General features: G+C 40.1%; 1 protein-coding gene across 5 annotated transcripts in view; it reads right to left on the bottom strand.

The window, feature by feature from the left end:
* Nucleotides 1-22347, bottom strand: part of COX10 (cytochrome c oxidase assembly factor heme A:farnesyltransferase COX10) — a 155995-nt gene that overhangs the window by 52296 nt on the left and 81352 nt on the right. For all 5 annotated transcript variants that reach the window (XM_073312014.1, XM_073312019.1, XM_073312016.1 and 2 more), the window contains one exon: nucleotides 3-73. In XM_073312014.1, coding sequence (XP_073168115.1) covers nucleotides 3-73 — 71 coding nt within the window. The remainder of the gene's footprint in view (nucleotides 1-2; nucleotides 74-22347) is intronic.

Raw genomic sequence — 22347 nt, 5'->3', positions numbered from 1 at the left:
ACCTGATCTGTCCTCGCACCAGCGGTCTGTTTTTTGTCCTGTTCATATTTGAGTCAAAGGGAACCTCAAAGAACTGTATAAAAGAAAAGGAAGGATTGAAAGGATGCCGGAGACCATACCAAGCATAGAATGTACTGTCTGTTTTTATAGGTGCTTTAGTCTTGATTTTTGAAGGTTCAGAATAACAATTAAAATGGCAACCCCCCTTTTACATTAGTTTTGATAGCGTACAATAATACTTTTGGCTTCCCCTTAAAAAGAAAACTACCTGGAAGACAAAAATATTTTGAACGAGTCCATAAAATGTAATAATTTGAAGTAAAGCCCAATTTCAATTTCTGCTCTTGATAAGTTACATACACACACGAAACAGCCCCCTCCTCTGCCTCCAGTTGTACATTATGTAAACAGTCCTTGCAAATAAGGTGTTTCTGGTTTTGCAAGATGAATGCTATAAATGTTTTCAAGATCATCCAACTTCTGAGAACCCATGACCCGCTCAAAAATCAATCAACTCTGGTAAATGCTACTGCAACTACATGTAGCATCTAGTGATATGATAAATGGTAAATGAAGAAGCCATATGGAATTATTTAGTGTGACAACCCAACTTGACTTTAAACACTGCCTATGTGAAAAGTAGAGTGCTATCATGCTATGAACTCCAGTGGGGTTTTATTGGACAATGTTTTAAGAACTTATTATTCTTATTATTTCTTCTTCTTATTATTATTCTATTATTATAACAAATCCAGTTTTCCATATAGCAAGACCCCATAAAGCTATTTAGATTTCAATAAGCTAATGACATAAAACAACCAGGGTCATTTCTCAGTGGTTCACCAATACACCAGTGCTTACTGGACACCGACCTCTATTTGCGGAATGAACACTCGGGGCAAGATACCAGTTATATGGGACATAAATATATGGAAAAAGTAATGATGTAATGAAATGTATGATTCTGAACAAAGCCTGAATGACTGAATACTGTTGCCTGCAGATAGATGCTTGACTTATGATGGGCTGGACTGTGCTATTTTTCAGCCAGACAGTGTACCTGTTTACCCACCTTGAGTTAAAATGAACAAACATCTTAATTTTGACAATGCCACATTACTGGCCTGGCTACTTGCCAAAGGCAAGCTCCTACCCCCATTACAAAGACAAGAAACTCATGTGCGATCTGTGCAGAAGGCTAGTATATGTCAAAAATGGTTCGGGTACCACAATCCTCAAACCATTTTGTGACTTTAGTTTCTCACGTTTGCAAAAGTATTGATTATAATTCATAAAGTCACATCTATAGTGCTGTTAATTCACAAGGCATAATCATTTATGTCACAGTAGCGCCCTATGATGAGAGCCTTGTGCTAGGAGCTGTAAGAGACTATGTCTTCACTAGAAATGCCGCAGCTGAGTCCGCTGTAGCGCTTCAGTGTAGACACTCACTACAGCAACGGGAGGGATTCTCTGTTGCTGTAAAAACCACGAGGAGTCCTTGTGGCACCTTAGAGACTAACAAATGTATTTGGGCATAAGCTTTTGTGGGCTAAAACCCACTTCATCAGATGCATGGAGTGGAAAATACAGTAGAGAGGTATAAATACACAACACATGAAAAGATGGGAGTTGCCTTACCAATTGAGGGCGGGGGGTCAGTGCTAATGAGCCAATTCGATGCAGGTGGAAGTGGACTATTCTCAACAGTTGACAAGAAGGGGGTGTCCAGGGAGATTGTATTTATACCTCTCTACTGTATTTTCCACTCCATACATCTGATGAAGTGGATTTTAGCCCATGAAAGCTTATGCCCAAATAAATTTGTTAGTCTCTAAGGTGCCACAAAGACTCCTCATTGTTTTTGCTGATACAGACTAACATGGCTACCACTCTGAAATCTGTTGCTGTAGTTAATCTACTTCCCAGAGAGACAGTAGCTAGGTTGATGGAAGAATTCTTCTGTCGACCTAGTGCTGTCTACACTGGGAGTTAGATCTTCTTAAATATGTTTCTCAGGGGTTGGATTTTTCACACTCGAGTGACATAGTGGGTTTGACCTAACGTTTTAGTTTAAGCCTGTCCTAAGATACATGCCCTGTCCTAAATGGTTTACAAAGGATCTGGAACATGACAAATACAAGAGATGTTGAGAGGAAGGAAAAAGGAGCTTACTTGGAGAAAGATGTGAAGAACAATAAATATGCTTTGAGAGACAGACTGTTTCACGCAAAAGAAAGTAACACCGTCAAAGTCAAAAACGAAAGATGATGCTGAAGCAGGGAATGAAGTTAAAGGAAAGGGACAAGTACAGGAACCAAGAGGAGTACAGGGAGACATGGGAGCAGAGAGGTATGTAGGAGCAAAATTACATGGGACCTTATAGGTGAGAAGCAGAAGCAGCAGCTGCTGCTTGGATTTTATATGATAAGAGAGGGATTCAAGGAGGCACTGATATAGTTCATGTAGTGGAAGAAAAGATGATTTTGGCACTAGCATCTCGTAGACTGTAGGTGGAGAGGTAGAAGTCAGAAAGGAGAAGGGTACAGCAAGCGATGAGCAGATGCAAAGAAGGGTTTTGGCAGTGAAGGCAGTCTATATAATACAGATTCATTCACAAGAAATAAAAACAATTTGTACTTATCACTTGTAGGTCTTAATCTCATATTGTACGTTAAGTTCTTCACCACTGGGAGTTTTGAAAGATTCCCACCTCACTCATTACATTATAATATTATAATAGCACTGGCCAGTTCCATCACAGATCAAGTTAAAAGAGATTATTCCATTACAAATCCCAGTTTTATGTGGCCTCAATGCTGAAAAATTAAATTGGGAATGAAATGTAGCACAAGTGGTCTTTGACCCTGAATGAATCTTTTCCATCACATTTAAAAAAAACCCAACCCTGCAGCTGTAAAGTATTAGCATTATACGCAGAGCTGGTAGAGACACCTATAGCTGGTTAACACTTTCCATTATAAGACCCTGTTTCAAATTGCTTATAAATCTGGCAAACTTTAAACATTCAGGCTGAAATTTTCCATGCCGGCGTCTGCCTGAGGCTGAATTTTTCTAGAAAGCGGCAACCATTTCCAAAAATAAGGAAAAATAAGTTTGGGGGAATTTTTTTGGCTCATGTTAAAATGTTCTACAGATGCTCAACTGAAAAGCTCTACTGCCTCTATACTTTGAGCAAGAACTTGATATTTGGCAGAGGGGTCGGTCTCATGTCAGGGATGTGGCTGTGAAAATCTACTAATGGTTGGCCAAGTTACAAGCTTCTAAAAACTGCAGTTTGCACATGCCAAGGAGAAGTTTACCTGCCATTGCTCTTCCTGATGCAGCTGTGGCACCAGATACCAGAACTGAGAGCAGGAACACAGTTTTTCCCATGCTTTCTATGTTCGCCCTGCTGGTGCTGCCCGTGAGGAACAGGAGTCAAACTGACTTGAATGCAGGCGGGCTAGGAGCAGTGTTGGGAGAGCAGGAGATGGGAAGGAGGGATGAGAATCAGGCAGTGGAAGAAGACATGGACAGGAGCCAAGAGGAAGCGGGGATAGAAACAGAGGTGGACAGGGACTGAGGAGTCTATAACCAATAGATCCCACTACCCCTCAAGAAACTGGAATAGGAAGCAAGATTCTTGAGTCTCTACATTCCTCTGCTCTCAGCAAATAGCTACGAAATCCACTGGAAAAGTGGGTCTCTCATCTCATATGGCTGGTCCACACAGAAATTAACAGCCTACTACTATTACTATTAACTCAAGGAGTAGATCTAACCCTGCTGATGACCCAACTGAGAGTGAACATGGTTCTACAGGATGGATTTCTGGTTTTGTCAGTTTGCTTTTAAAAAATGTAACAAACTACATTACAAAACAAAACAACTATGTTGAAAGAATATTAAGATTGCAAAGTCAAACAAATGTTATACAGAATTAAGGTTGCCTGTAGAACCTTAATGTGGTCCCCTTGTGCATATGCATTATGATGTCGTCTTTAATTACATGATCACATCCTGTTTTTTCCACAGGACTCTCTACCTCCTTCAGTGCACAGGATGGACCTGGCCCTGGAAATGAATCAGAGTTGTGTCGTTAATGAGCGTTGTCTGTAGCACCTGTGCTTTGTTGATTGCAGAAGCTGGACGGTATGAAGTGAATGAGGCAGGTGATTGCAGGAAGAACAATGATGATCTTGTGGTTAAGTCAGTTGAATGCCACCCTGGAGAACTAGATTCTATCCCTGCCTTTGCTACACTTACACCAACCAGATGACCAGTAACTGAATGTCTCATTTTCTGGGACTCTGAGGTCTGATTTGCAGAAAACTGCTGACTGTTCACAAGTACAACTGAGGTCAATGGGAGCGGTGTTTTCAACATATAAAGTTCTATAAAAATACTGATAAGGAACTGATGTACAGTTTAATGTGCTAGGTGCTGTATAGACAAATAGGAAACAGACTATAAACACTCCACATATTTTAGGCAGTTTATTTTAAAACTATAGTTTGTGCTTTGAGAGTTATAGTTTTATCACTTAACTGCCCTCCCCCGCCCCCGCCAAAAAAACAAAAGGCAGCAAAGAATTACAAATGTTCAGAAAAGGAAAAATGCTCCGTTTGTATTTGAAACTAATGATTGCTTCTGACAGCTCAGCATTTTGCTAATGGTTTGTTTCACAGTTACATTTCAGACACAATTACATTTAATGAAGGAAAAATATCATTTGACATCAGAGTGGTAAAGCAGGAAGGCAAATTATATAATCTAAAGTATTTTTCTTGAAAACATCTTTGGCTGTGCTCAAATAGGCTTTTTCAAGAAACTTCTACAAAACTTTGCTTTATTTATAGTTGTAACTCTGATTTCAGTGCATTTACTCCTGATTTACATTGATGAACTGATCAGGAGAATCTGGCCTGTAAATTATTTAAAATTGGCTAAATGTATTCACTCTGCAATGGATGGAATAAAAATGGTAGTGAGGTTTTAACAGAACTGTGTCGGGAAAAACATAAAATGATTGTAAAACAAAGGGCAGCTAGACATTTGACATTTACTGTGTTAAAAGAAATGAAACACATTACACCTACTGTAATTATTATATGAAATATTTCCATATCTTTAATATAGTAGTTAAGCACCTGAATGTAATATCAGGTTTCAGAGTAACAGCCGTGTTAGTCTGTATTCGCAAAAAGAAAAGGAGTACTTGTGACACCTTAGCTGCATCCGATGAAGTGAGCTGTAGCTCACGAAAGCTTATGCGCAAATAAATTGGTTAGTCTCTAAGGTGCCACAAGTACTCCTTTTCTTTTTGTGAATGTAATATATATTTCAAACAGGGCATCTCCTTGCTCAGTTAAGTAACTAGTTAAGAACTATTATTGTAATGCAGACATGCAAGCTGACAGAATTAAGTTGCTGTGGGACTCTTAGCTCAGGACTGCCTCACTTTTTTCTTATTTAAATCACAATCTAGTATTTTATTAATGTCATTTTTGTGTGTGGATTACATATTTGATTGAAAGAAACTATATTTATTAGAAAAACCCTTTTATACATATCACACCAGATCTTTACTGAGCTAGCTGCAATTACATGTCAGTAAGATGCCATTTATCAAACTTTTCACATTATGTTCCCAGATGTTCAGCAAAATTCTCTTTCCACTTGAAATTATTTCCCTCTGATATGCAAGAAAAATGAAAAAAAATGTATCTGAAATATTGTTCCAGAGGCATGAAGGGGGAAATCAAACATAGATTATCTCATTACAGGCCTGCACAGTTCTGCCCATTTTAGCAAATAGTAAATTCAGTAAGATGAATCCTGGATAAATAAATATTTTAGCAGCTCTCAAGAGGCTTTTTCCTCAGGAAGTCGGAATGCATCACTTCATCTGGCCAAGGCAGAATATTATCTTCCCTGCATTTTTGGCAAGCAAACCATCACAAGGATAGCCACAGGGTTAAATCTACAGCAACTGAACACCCCAAGTGTCATAACTTGGCAATGGTTTTTGAGAGCCTAACCTAAATTTTAATCAGCACACACAAACATTTAAAACACTATGTTGAAAAAAAGTCACACTAACCAGAACATTGTGGTTTATTTCTGGATCAGAAAGATCCTTCTCTCTGTATAGTTCTCATCAAGTCAACATACAATAATTATATTCTGTGTTCCTAACTAGTGTTAGATCAACTGTCATGTTAGTGTGTACATATATTTACAACCATGTGTTTCTTATCAGGTTCCCCCATATTTTTTTTCATTTTTATGTTTGTAGAAATGTAATTTAAAGATTGTTTAAAATTTTCAACCTATACCTTGGAAGTACAAGCTTAGGTATAAGAACAGAATTTGCTTACATCACAAGTAACTCCTCCTCCAATAGTTACAGATACCTCCACTTGTTTCAGTTAACATCTTTATTATTCTTACAGTTTATGCATTTGGGATTGTGGCATCATGTCTTAGAACAATACTGTTGATACTGGGCTATACTCCTTCCAGAAGCAGCTAGCAAAACACCTAGTAACTGGGCAGGGAGGTGTAAGGGAAAAGATAGTATTGTCCCTCTTTGAAAACATTTTACCTCTACTTTAAAGATGAGTTTAGCCTGTACTAATCACTTTTCCCAATAAGATAGAATTGCAAAATAGCTTACAGCAATGTCCCTCTTCAGCAAAGCTATTACAGAAAAAGATTTATAATTTCTGTATGAAATTATTGCACTAACAATACAGGTGGGAAATGTTTGCATACTGGTTGGATACGGTCTCTGTAAAAGGAGCCAGGAATGTGGAACTGAACTCCTTCTGCTATATGTTTGCAATCAAGCTTTCTGTAGAGGCAATCTTGGGGCAAAAGGAAGTGAGAGGATGAAGGGTGATGTATCCCTGAAAATAAGTTTGCTGGGTACATTGAATGAACAGGTTAGATGATCATTAAAACTTATTGGGACACAGTTTTTTATGTAAACAATCTTATTCAATATCGCCCAAGGGTCCAGTGGCTCTGCATTCAGTACATTGTAAATTCACATGGTTTTGTACTGCGTTTTATCTTTAGGTTCCAACGATCAGGGGGTCTAACTGCAGTACCAGGAGCTCTCTCATTGCTGCTGAATCAACAGAGAACTTGAGTAAGCACAATCAGCAAAGGGGGTCCTGGTCCTGAATTTCTGGCTTCTTTAAAGCAGCAACCTCCTATCAAGTCGTAGATTAACAGAAAATGGCCCATCCAATCTATATTAGGAATCCAAAGTGACGGAAAGACAAGCTCTGCATAGGTGATCTACTTATACACTCTTGCCATTTCTGGTGGCAAAGGATTAAAATATAGAATTATGACAATATACTCCTATTATTCCTGTTTAAAACCAAATATAATACTCGTATTAAGAAGAATGTTGCAGACTATGAACAAAGGACCAGCCACACTTACACTATTGAACTTTTTCCATATATCTCAGTGGATCTAGAATATAACAAAGAAGGGCACCCTGAAAAATATCAATCCATACCCCTTCACAGAACATCCCTAATCTATGACATATGATGAAAGCAGCAGCAACAGCAGGCTGGAATGGGCAAACAATTTTCTGTGTATTGACATAACATTTTACTCTAATGCTATATATATATTTAAATCAGGGCTGATAATCCAGTTAGGCTAAAGACAGAATGTAACCCTTCTATTAAAAGAAAATATTAATTCAGTCAATTTAGTGGTCCCCTAATCCTTTATGGTAAAGGATAAGAAGACTCCTGTGTCTGCATAAAATTCAGACTACCCCCTTGCAGTACTGCCCCCCTTGCAAAGTGTATCTCGGATAGAAGGGACATCCCTGGATTAGCAATTTCTATTCATTCTCCTGCATTTCGTCTAAGCATAAGAACCCCAAAACGGCCATACTGGGTCAGATCAATGCTCCATCTAGCCCAGTAGGTGCCTGATGCTTCAGATAGAATGAACAGAACAGAGCAATTAGCGAGTGATCCAACACACGAGAAGTAATTCTTCCGCTCTACTCCATCCTAATTGGACCTCAACTGGAGTACTGTGTCCAGTTCTGGGTGCCACATTTCAGGAAAGATGTGGACAAATTGGAGAAAGTTCAGAGAAGAGCAACAAAAATGATTAAATGTCTAGAAAACATGACCTATGAGGGAAGATTGACAAAACTGGGTTTGTTTAATCTGGAAAAGAGAAGATTGAGAGGGGACATGATCACAGTTTTCAAGTACATAAAAGGTTGTTACAAGGAGGAGGGAGAAGAATTGTTCTTCTTAACCTCTGAGGATAAGACAAGAAGCAATGGGTTTAAATTGAAGCAAGGGAAGTTTAGGTTGGACATTAGGAAAAACTTCCTAACTGTCAGGGTGGTTAAGCATTGGAATAAATTGCCTAGGGAGGTTTTGGAATTGCCATCATTGGAGATTTTTAAGAGCAGGTTAGACAAACACCTGTCAGGAATGGTCTAGATAATACTTAGTCCTGCCATGAGTGCAGGGGACTGGACTGGATGACTTCTCGAGGTCCCTTCTAGTCCTATGATTCCAGTCATCCAGTCCCAGCCTCTGGCAGTCAGAGGTTTAGGGACACCCAGAGCTTGGGGCGTGTTCCTGACCATCTTGGCTAATAGCCATTGAGAGATAAATTTCTGGAGGATAGGTCCAATTCTTTTTTGAACCCTGTTATACTTTTGGCCTTCACAACATCCCCCACTAACAAGTTCCAGAGGCTGACTGTGTTTGTTTCTTATGTTTGTTTTAAACTCGCTGCCTATTAATTTCATTGGGTGATCCCTGCTTCTTGTGTTATGTGAAGGGGTCAATAACACTTCCCTATTCACTTTCTCTACACCAGTCATGATTTTATAGACCTCTATCATATTCCCCCTCAGTTGTCTCTTTTCTAAGCTGAACAGTCCCAGTCTTTTTAATCTTTTCTCATATGGAGGCTGTTCCATACCCCTAATTTTTGTTGCCATTTTCTGTACCTTTTCCTATTCTAATACATCTTTTCTGAGATGAGGTGACCAGAATTGCATGCAGTATTCAAGATGTGGGTGTACCATGGATATATATATATAGTGGCATTATGATATTTTCTGTCTTATTATCTAGCCCTTTCCTAATGGTTCCTAACATCGTAAGTTTTTTTTTGACTGCTGCTGCATACTGAGCAGATGTTTTCAGAGAACTAGCCACAATAACTCCACAATCTCTAGAGTGGTAATAGTTAATTTACACCCCATCATTTGGTATGTGTAGTTAGGATTATGTTTTCCAAAATGCATTACTTTGCCTTTATCAACACTGAATTACCTCTGCCATTTTGTTGCCCTCTCACCCAGTTTTGTGAGATTCCTTTGTAATTCTTCACATTCAGGTTTTGTCTTAACTATCTTGAGTAATTTTGTATCATCTGCAAACTTTGCCACCTCACAGTTTACCCCTTTTTCTAGATCATTTATGAATATGTTGAACAGCACTGGTTCCAGTACAGATCCTTGGGAGATCCCGTCATTTGCCTCTCTCCACTGTGAAAACCGGCCATTTATTCCCACCCTTTGTTTCCTATCTTTTAATCAGTTACTGATCCATGAAAGGACCTTCCCTGAGTCTTATTCCATGACAGCTTACTTCACTTAAGAGCCTTTGGGGAGGGACATTGCCAAAGGCTTTCAGAAAGCCCAAGTACACTATATCCTCTGGATCACCCATGTCCACGTTTGTTCACACACTCAAAGAATTCTAATAGATTGGTGAGACATGTTTTCCGTTTGCAAAAGCTGTGTTGACTCTTCCCCACCATATCATGTTCATCTATGTATCTGACAATTATGTTCTTTACTATAGTTTCAACCAATTTGCCTGGTACTGAAGTTAGCTTTATCAGCCTGTAACTACCAGCATCACCTCTGGAGCCATTTTAAAAATTAGTGTTATAGTAGCTATCCTCCAGTAATCTGGTAGAGTGGCTGATTTAAGTGACAAGTTACATACCACAGTTAGTAATTCTGCAGTTTCATAAATCTTGGGTCAATACCATGCGGTCCTGGTGACTTCTTACTGTTTAATTTATCAATTAGTTCCAAAACCTCCTCTATTGACACCTTAATCTGGGACAGTTCCTCAACTCTGTCTCCTAAAAGGAATGGCTCAGATGTGGGAATCTCCCTCACATCCTCTGCAGTGAAGACTGATGCAAAGAATTAATTTAACTTCTCCACAACAGGCTGGTCTACCCTGAGTATTCCTTTAGCACCTCGAACATCCAGTGGTCCCACTGATTGTTTAGCAGGCTTCCTGCTTCTGATGTGCTTAAAAAAAATAGCTGTTAGTTTTTGAGGTTCTTCCCCTAGTTGCTCTTCAAATTCTTTTTGGCCTGCCTAATTATACTTTTATACTTGGCTTGCCAGAGTTTATGTTCCCTTCTACTTTTTTCAGTAGGATCTAACTTCCAATTTTTAAAAGATGTCTTTTTGTCTCTAACCGCATCTTTTATTCTGTTGTTTAGCCATGGTGGCATTTTTTTGGTCCTCTTACTGTTTTTTTATTTGGAGTATACATTTAGTTTGAGCCTCAATTATGGTGTTTTTAATAAGTTTCCATGCAGCTTGCAGGAATTTCACTCTTGTTCCTTTCATTTCCATTTAACTAGCTCTCTCATATTTGTGTTGTTCCCCTTTTTGAAATTAAACGCTACTCCGGCAACTGGCCCCTTTTCCTTAATTAGCCTCCATGCTTCAGGGTGCTCAGCAGGCCAGCCTTTCCCTGCTAATATCTCCTGGTGTCTGCCCTGCTATGCATGAAGAAGCAGTATTTAAGGTGGCCCTCTTCTCCTAGCTCATCCCCAGCTGGCTGGGGGAAAAGGGCCCCACCCTCTCTGTAAACTCCCTGGCCTAGGGCCCTTAAAGAAACAGTAGCAGGATTGCATCCCAAATACTTCTTACTCTTGGGACTGCTTCCTCTCTCCCAGTGTCTCCCAGGTCCTTGTATAAATAATCAGACCATTTCAAAAGGACTGTGACAAAGTGAGCTATTAGGCACCACTACTTTAAGAGGTAGACTACCGTGTCACAGGTCACAAGCATGATTTTATAAAGGTATTTAAAAGTGCATTAATTGGGGAAGCAAAGCAAAACAAAACTGACCAGATAGCAAAGCATGGGTGTAGGTGGGCTTCAAATTAATTAATTTTGGCTAATTTTTAGCTATTACCTTTTTACTTTAAATTTCCTGATTTTGCCATGCATTCAAAAGAAAATTTGCATTTCTAGTTTTCTTTATTGCAGCAAACGACAGTGCCAATTTCTTGCTTGGATTGTTTTTTAAATTTTATTTCATTATTTTAAAAGATTTCTATTATTTTGTCTTTTTTAGTGATTTATACCCCACACTGTTATTAGGTATGATGATTGGAGTATCTTTTACAATAAATACATTATGCTTTCCCTTTACTATCATGATAAACAAGGTGAAAGCAAACATTATTAGTTCACCTGCTTGTTTCCTTTCAATCACTTTTCTATGAAATATCAATGAGCAATTAAAAAAATTACAAAGATATTTTTAGTCAAATATATACAGCTGTGACTAAAAACAGAAGTTAAGGATAGGATTTTTCAAAGCACTCAGGCACTTTGGGCCTAACTCTTCTCACTGAAGTCAGTGGCAATTTGATTTCAATGAGAGCAGAATTAGGGCAATGCGGAAGACTTTTGAAACTCCCTCCTTAAGAAAATCCCACCTTAATTGTACAAAGAAGGGAAGGCTTTTGAGATTGTTGGCTTGGAGATTTGGATATCAGAAAGGGAACTCTGCACCTGTTTGTCTTCAAGATATGAAAATAAAGCAAGGTAAATATTTTAAGGATTAGAAATTGCTTTTATAAAACTGTGGAAGTAGCTGAAAACCCTCTGGCCCTGCAGTTCCCCATGCTAGCTACAATCTGCTTTAATATTTTCCATTTCAAACAAGGGTCTAATTGAAAACAAGACCAATGCAAGCCTAAACAACGTTCCATTACTAACTCATAGGTAGGTAGGACTTCTGCATTTTATCTAAAAAGCAAAGCTATCACATCCTGGAAGAACTGGAGACAGATGTGTCAGGAAAATGAGCTGCCAGAATTTTTTTTTTTAAATTTTTATTTTTGTAAAGCCTCCACTCAAGCCATATCCCCTTGTTACATAGTGTTCAGGATACTCTTTTTTGTCTGTAGTGGAGAAAGGGAGGTAATTGCTAAGAAGGTGTTGGGATCTGTCACTTGAGAAGGAAATATTTTCAGTATAGAACACCTAAAAATCCAGATTTCAATTAAGACTTTATCTGTCCTGGAAGATTAATAGTATTCATTGAGGACTCAGCTTTTAAAAATTCAAGAAATGACAACTTGTTACTACTCTGCCAACAGTTTATAACATAAGAAACAATGTAGGTGTAACAATCCTTAAAAATCCACAGGCCAGATATCTGAAATGTTCTACAGAAAGTACCTTTGTTTCTTCCATTGTAACTAACATTTAAAGACAGCTAGGTGATATTATGGAACATGCCCATTTCCCAAAGGGAGAAGGGGGGGACACATTCTTTACTCTTGTAGCTAAACAGGGGCTTGCTGTTCTGCCCTCCACCTGGATTGTTACTTAGAAGGTATACTCTATGTACTTTGATTGCTTGGGTCAGTAAGCTCTGGAGAAAACGAAACCCCAAACACATTCAAATTACATTAAAAGGAGAAACACCAGGTACTCAAATAACCCAAACATTCCATTTTAATTGTTGCCTGGCTTTCTTTGAATAATACGGTTCACTTCACAAGACCATGTATGCGTACACCCTATATTTATATTTGTTTTCATTTGAACCAAAACTCTTCAGCAAGATTGACCAACAGGACAAGCATGATCACTAGACTCCTGAGGTTTGATCGCCTCTACAGCTACGCTTTTGCCAAGCAATACCCTTTCATGATATCACCACCACAGTACAAGGAGCTTGAAGAGTACATGATTATGTCAACACTTAGAAGTGTCAAAGTGACATAGCTTGAATTCAACAACGCCCTCATTACTAATGCGCTGTCTTCTGTTCTTGTCACAATGATAAATGCTTGACACTGACAGCAGAATAACAGATGCACCCTGAAACACAAAGCATATGACTGATGAAGCTCAGACCAAGCAGTTACTGTTACTGCAGGTGTGGATACGCTTGTGGCATTCACCTGGGCAAAGACAGTGAATGGGTAGTGAAAGGACTCTGTGTTAGAGTGAGATTGTGTGTATGGGAATAACCGAGGGATTAATTAAAACAGAAAAAACAGGGAAGGGTCAGACTCAGAAGCTATTTGCACATATAGGTCAAAGTAAGTGTGCACGTGCAGCAATTATACTGTTCCTACAAGTAACATTTACTTTCTTCTCTCTCTTGTACTTAACAACTGATATTTACTAGACACAAACATATGCCACAATGAAACTTTCCTCCTCTTGATACTTTCAAACCACAGTATGTCAGAGACCTGAACTGAAAGGCACTAAACCCCTTGCTTCTTTAGAAAATAGGAGAGAGCCTTCCACAGGCTCTGGGGAATGTTGAAAACCTAATCTTCAGGTCTAAATTTATATTCGATTAAATACAGATAATTTAAAATAAAATAAAAGTTAAAAATCAGATACTTCTTGTATAAACTGCTGAGATCTGAAAACCATTGAGGCGATCAACCATCTTTTCAGATCCGCATTGGAACTCCTATCTATTTTGATTTAAAAAAATAAAGACATATATACACAAGCAACCCCCATGCACCTCACTCTTCCCCAAACATTCATTCAAAAAGATGGCCATTGCACTGTGTAGTGAAAGTCAACTATTTGGGCTTCTAGGACAAATGGGAATGAATTCCAAAACCCTCACATTGATTGTCCTGCCAGCAGCTTTCTCCCTTCTGAATCAACAGACTTAGTGATATATGTGATATATGCCATCATGTGCCAGCAATGCCCCTCTGCCATGTACATTGGCCAAACTGGACAGTCTCTACATAAAAGAATAAATGGACATAAATCAGAGGTCAAGAATTATAACATTCAAAAACCAGTCGGAGAACACTTCAATCTCTTTGGTCACTCGATTACAGACTAAAAGTGGTAATTCTTCAACAAAAAAAACTTCAAAAACAGACTCCAACGAGAGACTGCTGAATTGGAATTAATTTGCAAACTGGATACAATCAACTTAGGCTTGAATAAAGACTGGGAGTGGATGCGTCATTACACAAAGTAAAACTATTTCCCCTTGTTTACTTCCCCCCTTACTGTTCCTCACACGTTCTTGTCAACTGCTGGAAATGGCCCACCTTGATTATCACTACAAAAGGTTCCCACCCCTCCCTCCTGCTGGTAATAGCTCACCTTAAGTGATCACTCTTGTTACAGTCTGTATGGTAACACCCATTGTTTCATGTTCTCTGTGAATATAAAATCTCCCCACTGTATTTTCCACTGTATGCATCTGATGAAGTGAGCTGTAGCTCACGAAAGCTTATGCTCAAATAAATTTGTTAGTCTCTAAGGTGCCACAAGTATTCCTTTTCTTTTTGCGGATACAGACTAACACGGCTGCTACTCTGAGACTTAGTTTGAGTGCTTCTGTCAGTTACAATGTTGGCTAGATGACACAGTGAGAGATAGAGTCTTTCAGGTAGGCAGGTCCCAGGCCATTTAGGGCCTTATAGGTTAACACAGAGGTTCTCAAACTATGGTCCGCGGACCACTGGTGGTCCGCGAGCTCCATGCAGGTGGTCCGCAGATAGTTCCTTTTAAGTGGAGCTGCGCATGCCTTCCCAGCCCGGTAGCTGCTGCGGTAGGGGAAAGACGCCCTCCCCCCTCCTACCCAGCAGCAGCTATGACGGGGAAGAGACATCACCCTTCCCAGCCTGACGGTTGCTGTGGTGGGGGAGAGACACCCACCTCCTTCCCAGCCGCAGCTATAGGGGGGGAGAGACACCCCCCCTTCTCAGCCTGGTGGAGAGATTTAGTGGTCTACGGTAGGAGTAGTTATTTAATTGAGCCTTTGGTGTTATTTTATTTTTATTCACATTTAATCCAAAAGCCAAATGCGTGTTTCTTAAATTGGTACCCTACGACACTACATACATAGTTTTAATTGGTTTCATTTTTCAGCTGCATATGCGTGGTTTGCATTGGATGCAATTCAGCTAACCTACCTATTGTATGCATTGGGCATCATTGTCATGTGGAAAGTACTGACTCTACCAGAATCCAGTGCTTTTTCAAAAATTGTAACAGTTGTCAGTTCAGTAAGTAGGATAGTAGTCAACCCCCAGACATGGATTTGTGGTTGAAAAGGGGATATTTGAAAAAGAAAACAATAATCAATCAAACCTGTGACAGTGAGATCAGTGAAAAGTTCAAAATCAAACACGAGAGTACAGCAAACGAACATACATCTGCAAGGGAAATTTTGAGTGCAGACCTGTGTTTACCAGGAACCAGTACGAGTACCGGTAATGGTAATACACTGAAACGCCGAAAACTGGTAAGACAATACCACTCAAGTTATATTAATGTAGACTTCACATGGACTGGTGAACAAGATGAACCAAGGCTGCAATGTGTGTTATGCTACGCAGTGCTGGCTACTGAAAGCTTGAAGCCTGCAAATCTCTGGTGTCATTTGGAAACAAATCACACTGCTTTCAAAGATAAACCTCCTGAATTTTTTCAGCTCAAACTGAATGAGTTGAAACAAGGGAAAGTAACAATGTTTGCTCATGCAACAGTAAATTTAAAAGAAGAACAGGAGTACTTGTGGCACCTTACAGACCAACAAATTTGTCTGAGCATAAGCTTTCGTGAGCTACAGCTCACTTCATAGCTCACGAAAGCTTATGCTCAAATAAATTTGTTAGTCTCTAAGGTGCCACAAGTCCTCCTTTTCTTTTTGCGAATACAGATTCACACGGCTGAAACCAGTAAATTTAAAGGCTCTGGAAGCTTCATTTGTACAAGCTTTAGAATCGCCAAAGCGAAGAAGCCTCACACTGCTGGGGAAGAAATTATCTGCCTGCAGCTACAGAACGTGCGTTTATAATGTGTGGAGAGAAGACGGCAAAGCAGTCACATTGTGTGCCTCTTTCAAATGACACTGTGTCACACAGAAGTCAAGATATGGCAGCTAATGTTAAAGACATTCTCGTGAAATGTGTGAACAACAGTAGGTATTTTGCATTGCAATTGGATGAGACGACTGATATTGCTGACATTGCAAATGTTCTTGCGTACATCGGGTATGGGTAGGAAGGGAAAGTATTTGGAAGATAATTTGTTTTGTCGTTGAGTGACAAGAACAACAACCACTGAACAACTTTTCCAGTTACTAGATGAATTTGCGAAGGAATGCAGTATTGATTGGCAATGTTGTGTTGGAGTATGTACTGACAGGAAGACACGGTGGGGTAATGGCTCGTATCCACGAAGTGGCACTGATGTCACATGGGTGCACTGTAGCATTCATCAAGAGGCACTAGCTGCCAAGAAAATGCCAGTGGAAATGAAGGGTGTTTGGGACTCTGCTGTGAAAACTGTTAATTTCATAAAAGCTAGACCTATGAATTCTCGAATTTTTAGTGTACTATACAATGAAATGGGTAGTGTTCATGTACAACTTCTTCTTCATACAGAAATACACTGGTGGTCAAGAGGCAAAGTACTTACTCATTTGTTTGAGCTACATTCAGAAATACAGCTATTTCTAACAGACCATCCATTCCAATTGAAAAGCTGTTTTGAAGATTAATCCTGGCTCTCATGATTGGGTTACCTCTCTGATATATTCACACGCCTAAATGAGCTGAATGCTGGGCTGCAGGGAGTTTCAGTGACTATATTGGATGTGCAAGACAAAATCAATACAATGATCAAGACACTTGACTTGTCTGCTGGTCACGTAAAAAAGGATGATTTCAGCTCATTCTCAACATTGGAACGTTTTCTGTCTGAAAATGAACTGGTTCTTGACAAAAAAATTAAAAATGACATCAAAGAACATCTTGTTGCTCTTAAGCAACAGTCTGAAGATAACTTTGCAGTAGAAGCAGAACCAAACAACTAGATATGTAATCCTTTCAGAATTGAAATCAGTGAGCTGTCCTCTGGTTTGTCCAATAAGGCACAAGAGTGCTTGTTGGAGCTTTCTTGTGATGAAACATTATGGTCAGTATTTAAAAGACATTCCCTAATTGAATTTTGGGTTCAAAGAACTGGAGAGTACCCAGACAAAGCAGTGCATTTGCAGACAAAGCAGTGCGTTTTCTGATGCCATTTGCTACTACGTAATTGAGCAAGACAGGATTTTCATCACTTACCACCCTCAAGTTCAAATACAGAAGCAAGATGAATGCTGAACCTCACCTAAGGCTAAAGCTGACAAACATCACACCCAACTTCCCTGAACTTTGCTCATAAAAACAGGCACATCCATCACATTAGAAAGGTAAAACTACTCATATTAAAATATGAGTTGTGTGCTTTTATTTGTAGAACAAAAAACAATTAAGGTTTTTTTTATATAGTGCTTTTATCCAAAGCGATTTACGATACTTAGCTAATGGTACAAACAACATTTGGAAAGATCATTAAGTGGTCCGCTGAGACCCTCAGCAATTTTCAAGTGGTTCACAAAAAAAAGGTTTGAGAACCACTGGGTTAATAGAAACACTTTAAACTCCACACATCAACAGGGAGCCACGGCAAATCACAGAGCCCTGGTATGTTTTCATTGTGAAATATTCTGCTCAATAACACAACAGCTGCATTCTGCACGAGCTTGTTTCCAAATGGTTTTAAGGTATAGCCGCATATGGGGCTCATTCCGGCAAGATGCTAAGCACCTTGGATCCTGCAAAGCATATAAGCACATGCTCAACTTTCTGCATGAGTAGTCCCATTGATGGCAATGGGGCTATTCAAATGCTTCAGTAAAGCACGTTTATGTGCTTTGCAGAATCGGGAACAGAGTGCTCAGAACCTTGCAGGATTCAGACCCTTGAGTGCATTGCAGCAATTTAAACTTGAGGCTGACAGAAGAGCGTGTAACCCACACACCTCCTAGGTGCAGTGTTCTGTCCCATGTAGTAGCAATAAGACCACTTACAGAGAGAGATTAATGAGTCTGCTCTACAGCTTTAGCTAAGAACCAGTTGGCTCTTAGCTCATGCGGTAGAGGCCTATGCACCAAGGGCCAGAGGACCCAGGTTTGGTCCCGCCTGCCGATGACCAGGGTCTGTCAGCATTACACATGCACCACAGTAGCAAGGTTCACACCCAAAAGGGAAAGATGCAACCTCCTGTGATTGTAGCTTTGACTCTGCCGCTTCCAGCACGCTGGATGAAGCAGCTATGCTGGTGCATCAGACCATGTATGTTGGGAACCAGAGCAGCCGGGCAAATGGGAAGGAGACTATGGGTGGGAATGCTTCACAGGCAACCCAACATGTTGCCCTTTACTTGGCAGATTTGTCATCTCACAATCTAGCCCTATAAAAACAAGGTAAAGCACAACAGAGCAGCGCACCTATCTCTACACACTGTGAAGTGTTCCTCTTGCATATCTAGAAAAATGGTGTGGTCCTTTTATGTTTTTAAAAAGACTTTTGCCCATAGCCACAAGAATTCAAACTCCTGGGTTTGGATCTGCCCGAAACCACGTACCTGCTTCCCTCCCATACCGTGTTTGTTTTGTTTGAAATGGGGGAAGTGAAGGAGGGGACTTGTACATATTTAGCAGGCTCATTTCTACATTCTTACAACTATTTATATTATACTGTTGGAACGGTATTATATTTTTTAGGGACAATTATCAAGAGTTCAATAAAATCGTATTTATGACTTACTATAATGCACTTTGAATGACTTTGCAAAGTCATTTATAACTTATAATTTAAAAACACAACCAAACACTCTAACAATTATCTGAATGCTGAAGATAAGGAATTGCACTTAGTCAATATCTAGCTTTAATTACTGTATGTGCCATAACAATATTTATTAGCCCAGATCCTCCAGGTGTGGCGCAGCAACCAGTAAAATCTGACCCTAAAGATGGCTTCCCTTACCCAGAAATCCTCTTGTGAAGAAAAGTCAACACTAGTGGAAGAGCCCCCACATTCCCTCACCTCCTTCTTGCTGCTGCCATAGCTAGGAAAGAGGTGCATAAGTGGGCAATACTGTGCTATGCTGATACTCAGCTATGTTTTCAGACTTTTGTGGCCACTGCAGCCTGATATAAATATATGCAGCCTTGAGGCTGCTCTTGCATGGCACAAGGAACCCCGTACAGAACAGCAATTGGAGCAGGAGGAGAGGAGTGCAAAGTTGGGCTTTAAGACATCTTTGCACATACCTCCTGACTTCCACTTGGTGCAGTTTATCTGCACAACAGGACCTAGCCCATTATTGTTACTCAGCTATCACCTGACGTTATTAAGAGCAGCAATCCATTACACTCCACTTCCTACCAGGCACTTTAATATGAACCAGCACAAGTCAATTATTCCCTTGCATGACATGCAAATGTGTTCTTACTACATCTACTCATGGTTGATACCTTTTGCTGTCTTATTATTTATTTGGTGCTAATTATTTGTTACAAGGAAAACAAATGTGGGGCTTTGTGCAGAATAGCAGGTATGCCTGCTTATGGATATTTAAAGATTATTTTAATTTCATATGCCTGATCATGCTAATGTAATACCTAATCTACACATTTGGACAAACACTTTTTGATGTTGCAAGTATGCTTAGCTGTCGTTATTGACAGCTGTACAAAATTGATTTGCTTCAGTGACTATTTGCTGTGCACACCGCTGAACAAAACAAAAAACCAAACAAACCCCCCCCCCCCTTTAGCCTCTTCACTACATCCATTTAATTTACCATACGCTACTGCAGTGCTTTATCTGCTGTGCAACAACATGCTAACTGTACAAAATCAGGTAATGAAAAACAAGGTGCCCCCTGAGAGAATACTGTAATTCAGCCAATAAAAAGCCAAATTATAGGCCAGGGTGTAACATGACACTGGCATTTATTAATATTTAATGTCTGAGAAAAGCATATAACAGAAAATGGTCCAACAGTCCTTGGGCTGCATGTATCAGACAAAGCAAACTTGATTTACAAGTGACACTACCCCTTAAAAATAATACTAAAAGCAGGTTGCAAGGACTCTTCCTTTAAAATAAACTAGTTTCATTATGAGAGTCATAAATCACAGCTTTAACATATGGCAAATTTGGGGAAACTAATCTACAAGAAGAGATTATTGACCCTGGACAGTAACTGTGGTTCTTCAAGATGTGTCTCCTTATGGGTTCTCCACTTCAGGTGCACATGTGCCTCCCCGATGGGAGATTTTCCATTAGCAGTCCCCCATTTTGCCCGCACATGAGTCCTACACGTCCTTGGGCCACGCACCCAGGCTATACTGGACAGAGTGGTGAACCACCCTCAGTTCCTTCTCTACCCAAACATCTCACAGAGAACACTCCAAAGCCATGGGGAAGAAGGGCAGGTAGTGGAGGGGGACACATCTCAAAGAACCACAGTTACTTCACAGCAGGATGAGCAACCTCTTCTTCTTAGTGTCCCTATGGGTGCTCCACTTCAAGTGACTCCTAAGCTGTAACCTTGTAGAGAGGGAAGAGCTTCAGAATTGAGTCCAGAAGTGAAAATAGAACAGCTCTACCAACTACCACATCAGATCTGGAGGCATGGATCAAGGGAAAGTGCTTAGAAAATGTATGTACTGAAGCCCATGTAGCAGCTTTACATATGTCAAATACTGGAACGTTTTTGAGTAATACCATGGGTGGTGTTTGTGACTTGGAAGAATTTGCTCCACTCTGTAGGGGGGGTTGAGCACTGGCTGCATTGTAATAAGCAACAATACGCTCAGAGATCCACCTTGACAGTCTCTGGGTGGACATTGTGGATCCCTTGGATCTGTCTGCGATGGAAACAAATCATCTAGGTGACCTCAGAAATTGCTTCGTCCTGTGTAGACAGAAGGTCAACACCCATCTGACATCTAAGGTATGTATGGAGCCTTCCTGCTGAGACTTCTGTTTTTTGTTGTTGTTGTTGTTTTTGGTTTTTTTGGGGGGGGGGAGGGGGGGAGATGAATGGACTGGTTAAGATGAAATTCCAATAATACCTTAGGTAAGAATATTGGGTGAAAGGCTGATACAGCATCCAAGTGAACTTTGACCGTGGTAGAGCAGATAGACTCTAGCCCTGCAAACCACTGAGGAGCCATGCCCTGAGGCAGAGGACTCCTAGGTTGGGATGAAGTAAAACTACCTGTTTCTTGGAAGATGAGATGAGGAATGATCAGAAGTTTGATTGCTGGGCAGATGGACAGGTGAAGCAGGTAAGGATACCAAGTTTGTCTTGGCCAAGTTTGAATTATAAGAATAACTCTGACTTTGTCCTGTCTGATCCTGTTTATTACTCTCAGTATTAAGAATATTGGGGGAAATGCATAGAATAGGCTTCATCTAACATGGGAGAAAGGCATCTCTCTTACTGTTCATAGAGGTGCCAATAAGGTCCACCTCTGGAAGTCCCCAATTTTTGAATATACCATGGAGGGTTTTTGAGAGTCCAATTCCCATTTGTAGTCCTGGGAGAAATGCCTCCTGAGAGCATTGGCTGTGGTGTTCTGAATGGCAGGGAGGTAGACAGCTGAAATATGAACATGATGGATTATACACCAGTTCCAAAATTTCATTGCTTCAGCGCACAAAGAGGGGGCTCTTGCCCCTCCTTGCTAACTGACAAAAAACATGCAAACCACATTGTCCATCATGATCCTGATTGATTTGCCTTTGAGGAGGAGAAGACGGGCATTCCTGGCTATCCTGACTTCCAACAGGTTGATGTGGAGACTGGTTTCTTAAGACAACCATCTGCCCAGGACTGTGAGATTATTGAGATAAGCTCCCCATCCCAAAAGAGATGCATCTGTCGTCACGGTGATCATTGGAGTTGGACGAAGGAAAGGAATGCCTATACCAACATTGTGCTGATCTTTCCACCAGTCTAGAGAATCTCTCATGTGATGGGGAACTGAGACTTGTTTGTCTAAGCTGTGCTTGTTCAGTAAATAGGTCATTCTGAGTCAGCCCTGGAAGTAACGAAGGCATAGCCTTGCATGATTGGTAACAAAGATGTAAGTTACCATGTGATCCAGGAGTTGTAGACAGTTCTTTACTGAGGTTCAAGGAATCTCTTGA

The sequence above is a fragment of the Lepidochelys kempii genome, chromosome 14 (assembly GCF_965140265.1).
Source record: "Lepidochelys kempii isolate rLepKem1 chromosome 14, rLepKem1.hap2, whole genome shotgun sequence".
NCBI classification, from domain to species: domain Eukaryota; kingdom Metazoa; phylum Chordata; order Testudines; family Cheloniidae; genus Lepidochelys; species Lepidochelys kempii.
This window is presented reverse-complemented; position numbering and strand designations above follow the sequence as displayed.